At 34.1% G+C, this 14,210-nt stretch overlaps 1 protein-coding gene across 1 annotated transcript in view; it reads right to left on the bottom strand.

The window, feature by feature from the left end:
- LOC132562341 (cytoplasmic dynein 2 light intermediate chain 1-like) overlaps nucleotides 1–14,101 on the bottom strand; it is a 25,771-nt gene extending 11,670 nt beyond the window's left edge. Inside the window, exons 1-12 of the mRNA XM_060227080.1 lie at nucleotides 14,024–14,101; nucleotides 13,579–13,637; nucleotides 12,567–12,622; nucleotides 12,000–12,034; nucleotides 11,642–11,711; nucleotides 10,688–10,776; nucleotides 8,204–8,390; nucleotides 7,329–7,397; nucleotides 6,820–6,897; nucleotides 6,102–6,181; nucleotides 5,710–5,780; nucleotides 5,473–5,518 (exon numbers count right to left, since the gene is read on the bottom strand). Coding sequence (XP_060083063.1) covers nucleotides 5,473–5,518; nucleotides 5,710–5,780; nucleotides 6,102–6,181; nucleotides 6,820–6,897; nucleotides 7,329–7,397; nucleotides 8,204–8,390; nucleotides 10,688–10,776; nucleotides 11,642–11,711; nucleotides 12,000–12,034; nucleotides 12,567–12,622; nucleotides 13,579–13,637; nucleotides 14,024–14,034 — 851 coding nt within the window. The 5' untranslated portion in view covers nucleotides 14,035–14,101. The remainder of the gene's footprint in view (nucleotides 1–5,472; nucleotides 5,519–5,709; nucleotides 5,781–6,101; nucleotides 6,182–6,819; nucleotides 6,898–7,328; nucleotides 7,398–8,203; nucleotides 8,391–10,687; nucleotides 10,777–11,641; nucleotides 11,712–11,999; nucleotides 12,035–12,566; nucleotides 12,623–13,578; nucleotides 13,638–14,023) is intronic.
- Between the last annotated feature and the right edge of the window lie 109 nt (nucleotides 14,102–14,210).

The following is a 14,210-nucleotide window of genomic DNA, read 5'->3' as shown; positions in this document are numbered from 1 at the left end:
CACAGTAATGAGTAGTGTAACATATGACAGGTTCAGTGCAGCTCGGAAGTACTTTTCAATTTAAACATTACCGTAAAATTAAACAAACCAGCTCAGGAAAAACTCATGACCTTTCCAATTTTTTTTTGCACACTTTTGGTGACCATAATTAAATTTCAATGCTATATTATTTCTAATGCTTTGGGGTATATGTCTACACAGGATTTATGTTCAATTCTTTATATATTACTGAGTAATTTTGTACTTGAATGCAAATAATTTGCCAATATCCATTGAAAATATTTGACACATTTTCCCATAGATTTTCTTGACTATGAGATCATTCATAAATAACAACAGAAACATTACTGGTTTTTGTGGAATTAACTGTTGTGGAATTTTCCTCATTGGGTACATTTTGAATACTCAGACAGATGATATCTGCACCTGATGACCTTATTGAAATAACAATTTCTCTGCCATTAGCTCCAGCAGTAAATGTTGGCCATGAAATTAATAAAAAGAAAAGTTTGCTACAAATTGAAACCAATGCATCTTGTCTTTATATGGTTTCTTTGCAGTGTATATAGTTAATTGTCTCCGAGTAATTTAAACATCAAAGTGAAAGAAGACACTAATATTGAATTTATCCAAATTCGCATATATTCAGGATCTGGACTCTCAAGATTTACACTTGATATACTTGTTCATGTGTAGGTGATTTTTTTTCTGAAGTTTCAAGCACATGTAGGCATACAGTTGTGACAGATATGGCTATATTACATGCCATTATTAGATTTATTTTTGTCAAGATAAAAAGTAAGCCAAATTTGTAGATAGTTCAGAGTTAAAAGTCATTTTGTTTTGATGAGCTATTGCTATAGAACAATGTCCCTGAGGGTGAGGATGGATTCCACACCTAACACCTGGTACAAGTAACATAAAATCTTACTTCATGCTCAACAACATTACATTGTATATAGGGTTTCTACTTTAGGAATTCTTTATTTTGTGAACCACATACAAGTCACCTGCAGTTAACAAGGCACTGAAGTCTAACTGCTGGTATAGGTACACTTACCATTATATGCTTATTATTACTACAGTAGAAATCTCGGCCAACAAGCAGGTAAAATGTGTGAACTTCTACATATTGTCATTTTAAGATAAATAAAGATGAATAAAATCATTATATCCATCCCTTAATTATCAATACATTAAGCATTAATTTGATGAATTGAGGTCATGACCAAATTACTCACTTCAAGTGAGTCCTGGCCTCAGCTTCGTTCGAATAGGATAGAATGGTGGTGGAGGGTGGGAGTTCAAATTAAAATAAACCCTTTTTTAATATGATTTGTTCTTCTCACCATTTAAGGATGCTTTCAACTAAACATGTCTTTTATCCAATGACAATAGAAATAGAAAGCAATAGAAATATAGTCAATACAATACAGTTAAACAAGAGATCCCAGAAGGATCTTGGCGCCCACCATTGTTTGATCTTTATTTGTTCTTTGAAAGTTGGATCTTTCCCTTCTTTTCTCTTCTCTTTTCTGTTTTTGCTCTTAACACTTATGACATTTGAACATTCCTTTGCAGAAATTGTGATTACAATCTTTACCTGCCAAATCCAAAATGGCCGTCTGGAAGCCATTTTGTTTCATATGATCAATTCAAAATCAAACGGGCAAAAGGAGAGATATGAAATTTGAGAGACATCCATTCAGCACTTCTTAAGAAATATGGATAACAATCTTTACTAAGCAAAATCCAAGATGGCCACCTGTCGGCCACTTTGTTTTTCTGATCAGTCCCAAAACTGAATGGGTACAACTAAAGACCAAAGAGAACCTACATATGAAATCTGATACATCAAGTACTGTTCAATAAATAGTGATAACAAACTTCAATGAAAAAATCGAGAATTGCTGCCTGTCAGCCATTTTGTTTTTCTGATCAGTCCCAAAGTCAATCAGGCACAACAAGGGACCAAGGGGAACCTACATATGAAATTTAAGAAAGATCTATCCAGTGTCGCAAGAAACAGAGATAACAAAAATTGTTTATGATGGACAATGGACCATGGAATTAGGGCAATTTGAACAGCTCACCATCACAAAAACCCTTAAAGGACAGTCCTTCCACTAGTATTTGAATTTCCAGCACCTTACATATTTTTCTAGTCAAAAGTGAAATTTCATATTGCGGTTCAGAAGAAAAATTGTTCAAGACGTAAGATTGAAATTTCGTTGTTTAGTGCTATCAGTACATTGAAATATTTGGTCAACAATGAGTTATCAGTGTTTTCCTTAATACCTAAAGCAAACATCTACAGAAATGGTAACAAAGAAGGAAAAATATGGTTAAGATGTAGCAGGTACTTGGTTTATCTTGTTATCTGGAGATAAGTACACTGAAGAAGAGTATACTAAAATTTCTTTATCCATCAAATCAATTCAGATTCTAAACATTGTTTTCAGTGTATGGCAAATATGCACAAATTAGATAAAACATCTATTTCTGAATGTGTGAAATTTGCTCCCATGTTCATTTGTAGTTCTTCCCTATAACCTCAACAATATAGCCTGTTGTTCCCTGATATATCCCATGTTTGTTTGTTTTGCTGTCTCTATCACCCTGTGAACAGCCAGGGTCATTTTGAGGTGAGGTCTCCTTGTAGGAGGTGGCTGTCTTACTGAACAGCAATGGAAAGCGCAATGCTTGCCATCCAGAGCAATTAGGATGAAGTGGTTTGCACAGGGACAAAACCATGACAGTATAGACTTGTCTGTTTCTCAGCTTCCTGTGAAATCAAACCCTGCTACAGGTGGGAAGTGTCAAACCACACACCTTGGCACTTCACCTGTGGTTATGTAGGCCAATGCTCTACAGTGAGCTATTGTGGTACATTTCTAGATTAGTAAGCTGGCATAATAAGCCTGATCTTAAAGCAAGGTTGATAAAATTTGAGTGCTTCTAACTAATGGTATCTTTTTCATGAAAAATAAATATATTTGAAAATCCAAGAAGCCATGTTTTAAAATAAAGTAATGAAAAGCAATGCTTCCAGTAATCTTCATGATTTGTGTTTTGTAAAATTACTGTAAAATCATAAGTATTGGTGGGGAATTTATTTTTGTTGATTTCAAGGGTAAATTCATGATTACAAGGGAGTTCTGCTAACCATGAAATCAACTGTCAGTAAAAGTTAAAATTTTGAACTTGAGAAGAAGTCGAAAATGTGTTTTCAAGATGGCGGCCATGTTGGATTTTGAACCAACCCGAAATTAACAAACTTTCGGGTAAGTTTCAGTTCAATGAGACATGTAGAACATGAGAAGAAGTTGAAAATGTTTATGACGGACACCAGACAAAAGGCGATAGCAATAGGTCATCAGACCCTTCGGTCACAGTAAAGTGCAGCATGTGAAATAATTAATTTCGAAAGAAGAATGTTGATTTATTACTATCTCATACCAATATCTAATAATACCATCTTGAGAAATACATTTATAAGGAAGAAATGAATGAAGTCAGAGTGGAAGAGACTTCAAAGATAGATAACAATTAATTTGACCTTTGAACTCGAGCAATGAAATGCACCCTGGAAGAAGCACTTTCTGTCAGGAAGGCATGCATGACGTCCGAGTTGAATCGAGTATACAGAACTTTAGATGTATGGAAATCGAAGTGGGACAGACTGATGCACTAGGGCAATTACAACATGCTCTTCTGATCGCCCGAGGGATAAGTAATCTAGAAGTTCACAAGGAGTACAAGACTGATACAGAAAAGTGATTTAGTTTATAAAGGATATATAATGTACTATAATAGTACTTTTAAATCCATACAAATCTATCTATTTCTCTGTATAATTTCTAAATTTTGATTTCCAATCTGTAGACTAACTTGATTTACATACACTGTAATAACTGTGTAACATTCCTAACGCCTCACCATATCAGGAGGACAGAACAGTGTGAAGGACAATGAGTCAAAGTACAGTTACAAAGGATATTACATGCATTTTTGAATGTGATTCTTTGTATGAAGTTGATGCGATTCTTACATTTCATCAGGAAAAACAGCAAACTTTTTTGAAAATTCCATAATGATACAGCATAATAAAGTAACAAACAGTGTATATAAAAAGACAAGTCACTTTACAGTGAAATGGTTGTATTAAAAAAGACAGCTGGAAAGAAGAACCCTTTTTATTGTCTTCACAATAATTTGCCAACTAGAATAATGAAATACTTGCATAAAAATATTCTACTTTTCTTCCCCTATTTTCAGTTCACATTACCGTGAACGACTGCAAAGAATAAAGAAACAACTTGTTATGAATCTGATCTAGAAGAATATTCCTTCGTAGGAAGCAAGCAAATATAATTACATGTTGAGTACATACCCTTGGTGTATTTATAAACTGCAGCAGTGTATAGAGTTGGGGATCAGTGTGTGCTCTGGTTTAACTTATTATTGCTTTACGTCCCATTAACAGCCAGGATCATTTAAGGACATGCCATGTTAAGGGCAGCAGAGGAAAGCTGGACTTCCCAGGGGAAAACCACAGACCTGCAGCCAGTACCTGACAAATGTCCCAAATAGATCCCTAACCCAGGACCACGAGGTGGAGGGCTGGTGATACAGACCATCAGACACCTTAAACAACTGGACCACTGTTGTCCCCAAGTGTGTGCTGTAGTTGTTGTGTTCTTGGGCAAACCATTTTAACCTAATTGCTCAGGATTGCATGTGACAAGTCTTCCATATTTTGTTCAGTAAGATGATAAAAAAAGACACTGCCTCCAAATGAATTTGGCAGCTGACAGGGTGATAAAACAACAGGACTGTAGGTAAGGAAATTTCCTGGTAGTATGATATCCTACATCACAAATTATTTGACAAAATCCCCAAAACTGCAAATTTGGGTTTGGAAAAAGTACTACATCATGGAAAGTTTTATGGTGAATTGGAAATTGATACATTACAGCACATGTTGTAATACATATCTTTATATCTAATACTGTAAATATATAACTGAACACATCAATACACAACACAATAACACACACAACAAAAACAACACATTAAAATACACAACACACAACCATGACAGTGAACATTGCCATTACTCTGGGTGTTATGCCCACCATCTCTCTGTGCATTCCTTGAACTTTTCATGGCAAATTTTAATTTTCCCTGTACAACACACTGTGGGTAAGACTCGTTTCATCCTTTGATGAACCTCACGCAAATCTCGAGGTTGCATAACGGTATGTTGTACCGGCTTTGAAGTTGGGTGTCACTCCTTTGTAATTTTCAAAGGAGTGTATCAGTCTGTGATTGGTCAGCTTCTTATGCTGAAAGTCACTCTAGACCAATCATATCACTTTATTTATGCCTTCAATTTTGTTCGAGGCAAACAGAGAAGTAAATAAAACCTCTTGAGTAACAAGGACAGACAGTACAATAGAAGCTACTTACTTTGCATTGATTCTACCAACATCTTTGTCAGACAAAGGAGGAGTACCTAGAAGGAGAAAAGATACAGGTTAAACTCCTCAATGAAGACTATCTACTTAAATATAAACAATTTACAGACATCTGACATTCAGACGAAAAAATGTCGCCAGAACACAAGCATATGTCAATGAGACAATGCACAGTGATAGGAAGAGTTAAGAAGATAAAAAACCTGTTACTATTCAACTCGACACATACCTATCTGTTGTAGAGAATCATGCCCTGCTGCCACCTGTATAGGTTTGTTGTGTTCTGTCTGTAACGTCTTACTGTAAACATGAAAACTTAATTAACTAAACCCTGACCATCTTCACATTACATATTGTAGTTTAACATTCATCCCAATCCTTGTATGGTTAATTTTAATCATTGTGTTTTACAAAGGAGATGTCTTATACCAGGGATAAGGGTAAAATTTTTGAAGATCAGCAACTTTTTTAAGTGCTGACCCTCAAATACCTTATTCCTAGGGTAGAGATTTCCAGTTAATCACATAGATGTACTTCAAATTAAACTTATGAAAATCTATATTATATAATTCTTTCACTATATTTCACTCTTAGAAGTAGTTTGCCTTATTCAAAGCCTACCTTAATGATGTTTCAAACAGGTGATGACTTATCAGTGCTCTCATCTTGTTCACCTGTTGTTCTTGCTTGATACTGAAAAACTAAGAACAAAACGATGATGAGAATGTGAAAAATTTAAATAAAGTGATTTACAGTGAAAACAACATCATAAATGTAAGTCAAAAGAACCACTGCATTAAATACAGGAAATTCCAAACTCAAAAATTAATTAAACAAGGGCAAAAAAATACAAGATATATTACACAAACATCCTTGTACAGGGAGAATCATATAAGGTATTCCAGAAATAAATCAACAATGTTAATCTAAAGTATTTTCATCTGAAATTTCTAAATGAAGCCCCACTTTGTGTGAACATTATTGAGAATTGTTCCTCCAATAAGTGTAACATGGTCATTGTCTACTTTGTGTGTTACAACTATAATACAATATTCAGCAAGGTGTTAGAAGAGGCATCAAGGTAAAATTAAATGGAATCTATCAATAAGGAAGGAATTGTAATTTGTTAACATATACCAAAACATGTTGAATAATATTTATCATAATGTGAAAAATTCACAGATCCGGCTGGTCTCATCAATTACCAAAACTCAGAAATATCTACCAGAGTAAAAGAGGTAGGCATATCTTACTCTGATAAACAACAATTATCTATTAATCTATAATGTTGACTTTCCCAGATTCAGTATACCACAGTGAACATGCCTGTACAACTTACCTGTAATGATGCTCCGTGGATGTGAGCTACAAATCTTAGGGTTTTACAAATCACTTTTCGTTTTTCAGAGTCAAAATCCTGGAAAAAAAATTAAAAAGTTTCTTTTGTTGGGACAGTGATATATATTCAAAGATTAAGACTTTCATGTTTGTATTTCATGTATAAACTTTACACCTTTTTTTCCATTTAAGCTCATCACTTGTGTAATGAATCCTATCAGAAATTGAAATTCATGCACGATCAAGTACATGTATAGAGATTTTAGATTTGATTACAGCATGTAATGTTTCATTCTCCCCGGAAGTTCTCTCAAACTTTTACAATCTTCAATGACTGGGTAAATAAGATAAACAGTGATATACAGACAGACTGACTGATTGATGGAGTGTAAATTCTTATTCATCTTAAGTAGTAACAGTAAGAACCAATAGAGAAATCCTTTGGTACCCACTGAGATAACCTCTATGTAATGCAGAAATATATATTATCACAGACTGAGGACAACTTACCTGGAAAATATCATATTTACCACCTATAATGATGAGTGGTATTAAAAACGGGTCCATCATTGTACTGTCCTGCAATGAAATAAAACCAAATCTTAACCGATAAAAACATCCTATGCATATATTACTTATTTCTACAAATATTCAAATTTGTTTGTGAACTCTACTTGCTTGAAGCCTGTTTACAAAATTTTGTTTACACAGTGAGTGATAAACAAGAGATCTAACACTAATGTACATGGTAGTTTGACACTTCAAGAAGTAAAAATTCTGTTAAATTAGGAAATCTCAGGCAAAATAAAGAACCTTGAAAAAATAGCAATAATTTGCACTTGTCCAGTAATTTGTTGAGTGTTTAAATACTCATTGACTTAATTAAATCCTCTCATATCAGAAAGTCAAATTTAGATGTTAAATGTAAACATATCAAATATTTTGTTTCAAACTTTTTCACTTACTCTATAATTCCCTTCTATTACCAACTAAATGACTATTTTCTCACTAAAGATAGACACCTCATATCCCTGTCATCCCCTAGTAATGGAACCACTGACCATATGATCCTCCCCTAATTTCTCACTGATGATATAAAACCTCCATATCTTTCACCCTCTATCAATAGTTTTTACACTAACTATATGATCCTTCCCTAATTTCTCACTGATAATATAAAATCTCCATATCTTTCACCCTCTATCAATAGTTTTTACACTGACCATATGATCCTCCCCTAATTTCTCACTGATGATATAAAATCTCCATTTCTTTCACCCTCTATCAATAGTTTTTACACTAACTATATGACCCTCCCCTAATTTCTCACTGATGATATAAAACCTCCATATCTTTCACCCTCTATCAATAGTTTTTACACTAACCATATGATCCTCTCCTACTCGTTTCCAAGCTGCCTTCTTCAACTGTTCTTTGATGTTGGGGACTTCTGATTTCATCTCTGCTATGATGGTCTCTATCCTAGATTTAGCAGCTGCTAGTAACGACTCCAGTGTGAACCAGATCTCGTTAGGCTTGGACAGGTCGACCACTATAGCTAGGGCAGTGTGTCTACAATCAAATACTTGTCACATCAATACATGTGTATCTTTAGGATGGAAATGATAGAATTTCCAGATGCATGTATATGAATGAAACTGTCAAGATGTAATATTTGAAACTTTCTTAAAAATGGTTACTGTGTTAATCTAATTATTCTGATGTAATGAAATCAATGATGGAGACCTTATAATTATACTTTGATGAATTACTTATATATAACATATTATTCTGAATTTTCTGATACTTCATGTATATAAGTGATGAGTGTTAGAGTTATATGATTTGTTCTTAAACAAAAGTTTCACAGTTGAACGATTCTACTGATGTGATAGTATGGTATACCTCCAGTCAGTTCAAATAGGCGGGTAGTTCAAACATGTGATCTTTACAATATTTTCTGTCTATAGACATCCTCAGTTCTCAAGGGGTTACAATCACTTTCTCTTTCTACACCCCTTGAACATATCATGGCAAAATTGAAAATTCCATGTGCAACACCTTTACACACATGAAATGAATCTCGAGGTAGCATAATGATGTGCTGTAATGGCTTTGAAGTTAGGTGTCACTCCTTTGTAATCTTCGAAAGCAGCATATCAGCCTATGATTGGTCATTTTTTTTTTCTCCTGGAGCTAATCAAATTACATCGCTGGTGCCTTTAGTCATGACAAGTTGCAAAGGTGCAGAGAGTGAAAGTGATCATAACCCCTGGAGAATCAATGATTGTATATAGATAGTTTGAACCCTTTCTAGGTTTTTTTTCACTTATTCAAACAAATCACAATAATGCACCGTAGCATGTTTAACTACAGAAAGCCAAAAACATTGCAATGATTGCTCCATGTGGTCACTATTCACATCGATGTTATGCTGTGGATAGCAGGCTGTAAATGGCCATCATAAGCAACTGATAACATCAAATGATTTACATACAGGTTACTTAATTGGCATTGATTTAGTGCGATTCCTTACACATCTTGTCGTAGCATCATGCTCATGCCAGCTGACACAACTTGAGACCCCAACTCTGTATTACAAGCTAATAAAGCAATTGGTAGATCTAGGAAGTTGGCATGTGTTTTGTCAAAGAACAAAATTGTTTTACTTCTCATTTTCATACTGATATATCAATGTCAACATCTGCCAATATATATATGCAGAAATGTGCTTTTCAGACTTGCTTCCATCACAGTATCCAATGAGATACAGGATAAAAGAAAACCTGTGATTTCTTAACAGTTGATCAACACGTATTGGAGTTCAGTAAGTGTTTAAAAAGATAATCATTTCATAATCGACACCACATTTCCACCACAGAAAAAGTCATTACTGACAGGTATTCCTGCCATGCTAGGACACTTTTAGACACTTTGTCGTGATTTTGGGCAACACCAACCCTGATAGTTTGAATTCTAATTTATTTTCACAAACATAATTTTATATAATTTGAACAGGTCCAACGGTACGTAATCAATTTTGTTCAAAATGACTAAAAGTTTACCGTATATGGGTTGAAAGATGGATATGTACTTACTTTAACTTAAAAATTGAATAACATTCTCTGTACTTACATAATGACACCATTATATTGTCTTTATCATGTGATAAAGACGTCAAGGCTGACCCAAAATTTCAATCATACTTATGTAAATATTTATACTGTTGTTCTGATGATGGATAGTCTAGGTAGCCGAAACATGTAAACAAATAATCAAACCACGAAATCCAGATGTTGAGGTTGGGTATCCATCTTTGATTCCTACATGATCTGACTGATGACAACCAGGATGTTGGTTCTCTCCTACTCCATTAGGAGTTTTTTATTATCTGTACTTATGTGATTGTGTCTGGGTTGAATGATCTGTACTTATGTAATGGTGTCAGAGTCAAATGATATATAATTTCATAATGGTTTCACTGTTTGTACCAACATGATGGTGTCAGGGTTGAATGATCTGTACTTATGTTATGGTGTCAGGGTTGAATAATCTGTATTTATGTGATTGTGTCAGGGTTGAATAATCTGTATTTATGTGATGGTGTCTGGGTTGAATAATCTGTATTTATGTGATTGTGTCAGGGTTGAATAATCTGTATTTATGTGATTGTGTCAGGGTTGAATAATCTGTACTTATGTGATGGTGTCAGGGTTGAATAATCTGTATTTATGTGATTGTGTCTGGGTTGAATCATCTGTACTTCCGTGATTGTGTTAGGGTTGAATGATCTGTACTTTTGAGATGGTATCAGGGTTGAATAATCTGTACTATTGAGACGGCATCAGGGTTGAATGATTTTTACTTACGTGATGGTGTCAGGATTAAGAGGAACATCCATGAGTTTGGTCAGCCATGTTCCACCACCCAACTCCCATATGTGACCAACATCTTTAGCCTATCAATACATAATACACAACATCAAGTTTAATGCATGATCATACCAGTGTCATCCATCCTGAAGTATAATGTTTTGAGAGTTTACATCTATACAAAACTTCAAAAACTGAGCACTGACAACTCATCAACCCAAGAATGAGAGAAGTCCTGTTATCATGTTAAATGATGGATACGACTAAATTCGTCAACAATTACTTGGTATACCATGGCAGTATTACAATAAGTGGTAATTCTACTGAAAGATACCCAGTAATAAACAAAAATATGAGTCCTAGTTCAATCCTAATATTAGGGGTAAATCTGAGATTATCCATAGAGTCCTGTGCAAATAATACCAGACTTCAAACCTGGTATCCACCTCCGTGAACTCTTGATTTCAATGGAGGACAAATCTAGGACGAGTCTGGATTGATATACAAGATTCCATGTGCCACCTATTCCGTTTCCTAGAATGGAGAGTCTGGGAGGTCATTCAGAAACTACATCATAGAACATTGCACATGCAGGGACACAGAGAAAAAGACTCCAACAGCTATTGCCTGTGGTGTACTCAATCGCTAGTTTGTCCTAGTACTATCTGCCTCCCATCTACAGAAGATTTTTATGTAGTTGCATCAATCTTTCAACAACATCACCGTGCTACTTAGCCTAAAATACTACTGTATAACCAAGATCAACAGTCGCCAATTGAATCTTTCAGTGAAATTATTAAGAAAGTTGTGAGTTGAGTTTAAATCTAACACTTATTATCAGTCAAAGAGTTAAATAAAAGTGTGTAAGATATGTAGAAATAGACTGACCTGTTTCTTCATGACCACTCTACATCCATTACTAGGTATTTCTGTATCATACTATGTACTTACTATATTATGTCCCTTGGCTTTACGACCAAATGTATATTCTAAGGCCACGGTAGGTTTGGACGCCTCATCTCTGTCAAACAAAGAGAAAACATACAGTTATAACCATCGACAGAAGAGAGTGTCCAATTAAAGTTACAAGACAGAGCTCTGATAAGAGATTCAAGATCTGTTCTCTAACCCATACAAATATATCCTGTGATGTCATTTCTTTCCAAATAAACATAATCTTTATCATACAGAATCTTTGATAGGTTTTGCAAAATTTTCATTTTCGTTGTTTGTTATGATTTTGTTAACAAGGCATGACTCTGCAAATAAACCATTTACACAAACATAAAAACATGAAAGAGACAATTACCTGTCTAGGAATCGTAGAATGATAGATGTTTTCCCCTGAAATTGTATGAAAAATTATTATAACATGAAAGCTTGAACAAATTGTCAATCAATATTTAGACTTGTATTGTCTTGGTAAGATACTTTGGTGGATATAAAGCAGCATGTTATGTACTTCATTTATATAATATTGTCAAGCCCTGTAATTTACTTAAAACTGTCTGGTATTTATTTAAGTTCCTGAAAAATTAAATGTAGATATATTCTGAATTAGCAATCAGTATTTAGTAGAACAATTCTAGATGCATAACTGTTACAGCTAACAAGTTAACTTTACCTTGTATTTCTTTTCAGCAACTTTGTTATCTATAACTACAATTCAAAATTCAGCCTACAATTTGAAGAGCAGGTCTGTTTTTATATCCTCTACCAACATTGTAAGAAACACATTTATAAGTCTTTATCAACCTTGAATGTCATTATCATAAATTTGCTGATAGTACTGAAAATGCATCACACATACGCCTCTTCACACATACATCAAAGTTCAGTGTTAACAGTAAATGTCTATTAGTGTGTCCAAACTCACCGCTCCTTTCCCTCCAATCACAAAAACAGCAGAGTCATCACTGACAGTGTTTTCGTCTGCAAATAATGATAACATTTTAAAATAACTGGTATATAAATATCGCCTAGATTGGAGCCCATATATAGTGAGGGTACATGATTTCGCACATTTTCTGTAGGTATTCATATGTATTTCTATCATATTTATTTTGAAACGATAAAGATTGTCTGACATGATTAGATGTACAAATGCTACGTAATATGCAAGTATGTAATCTGGTATGTACATGCATATTCCTGTGCATGGGCATTGTTATTCCTGGTTTGGAAATAAATGGGAATGCAATTTTGCACATTCATATAGCCTCCTTAGTTTTGCTGCTAAACACAGTTTTCAAACATCTTGTATACAAAAAAAATTCTAAACTTCGAACAAAAACAAAGGCATTGAAAATATCAAAAAGTCAATGTATTCCACTGAAGAGAAAAAAGTCATTTCACTGCCATTATTCTTTCATTTCATTAATGGAAATATAAAATTCATTAAAAATTTATATTAATCTTATATGAGGTGATTACATGCCATCTATAATGTTGAAATAAAGATTAAAAAGGCTTATTAACATGTTTTTTTAAAATAATGACTGCTACCTGTGAAAGTAAATGTAAACAAGCAGATGATAGGTTGGAAATGCATAATCTATTTGGTCTCTGGGATTATATTTTTATTAGATATTTAATCATCTAATGTCAATTTTCTGTGACGAGAGCCATAGATGTTATCAAAACGAGGTTAATTGGAAGTGCTATATTTAGAAGAGCAAAAGCACAACTGCAATCTGACATAACTCTGCAAATAAACGAAAAAAAAAACAACACAATCCTCTGCTAGTTGAAGAAAAAAGACGAAAAAGACGAAAAGCACCAAGTGTGCGAATTTATGTACTGTGTTAAATTATGTTCCCTTACTCTATACATGATGTTAAAATGAAAATCGAGACCAAATGTTTTAATATTTTGTCACAAACACTTACTCGTTTTATCATTAGCTTGTGTTATGGCAAGGTCCCACAGCAGATTACCTGTATCATATCTGAAATATGGAAATGATATTACACAAAGTAGACTTAGTGTCTGTTCATTCATTTTTCATTGAAAAAATCGGTGGGGAGGGGGCTACAACGTGTTGGCACAGCACAAGTATAATGAAACATTTTTCTTACGAATTCTAATACTGATTTTGGGCAACTACGCTAAGACTTTGAATATATAACAAAAATGTTATATATGGTATAACCAAAAAGTTTATAGGAGAAACATCTTTGTGCCGAAATGACCTGCTATTCAGCTAAAACTTATTTATTCTGTTGCCGAAATGTCCCGGTGTTGAAACGTGTAAGAAATGAAGTGCCTCCTTTAACTTAATTGCAATTTTAAATGTAAGAACAAATGTAATCTAATCAATTTCGCGCAACCTACCCTCTTGACATTTTATATCAGTGTTTCTTAATCACAGTTATTTGACGTTCAGTTTATCCAGTTTCTAGGCTGCCTCAGGTCGGAATGCAGTGTTGTTTATGCTTGAGCAACGAATGATTTGGCGCTATCTGATTGGATATAAACCTTTATAGCAAACACATAATAATAGTATTTTTATTTAAATAAA

Source organism: Ylistrum balloti, unplaced genomic scaffold (genome assembly GCF_031769215.1).
Source record: "Ylistrum balloti isolate Yb309-2 unplaced genomic scaffold, AGI_CSIRO_Ybal_v1 Utg371394, whole genome shotgun sequence".
NCBI classification, from domain to species: domain Eukaryota; kingdom Metazoa; phylum Mollusca; class Bivalvia; order Pectinida; family Pectinidae; genus Ylistrum; species Ylistrum balloti.
This window is presented reverse-complemented; position numbering and strand designations above follow the sequence as displayed.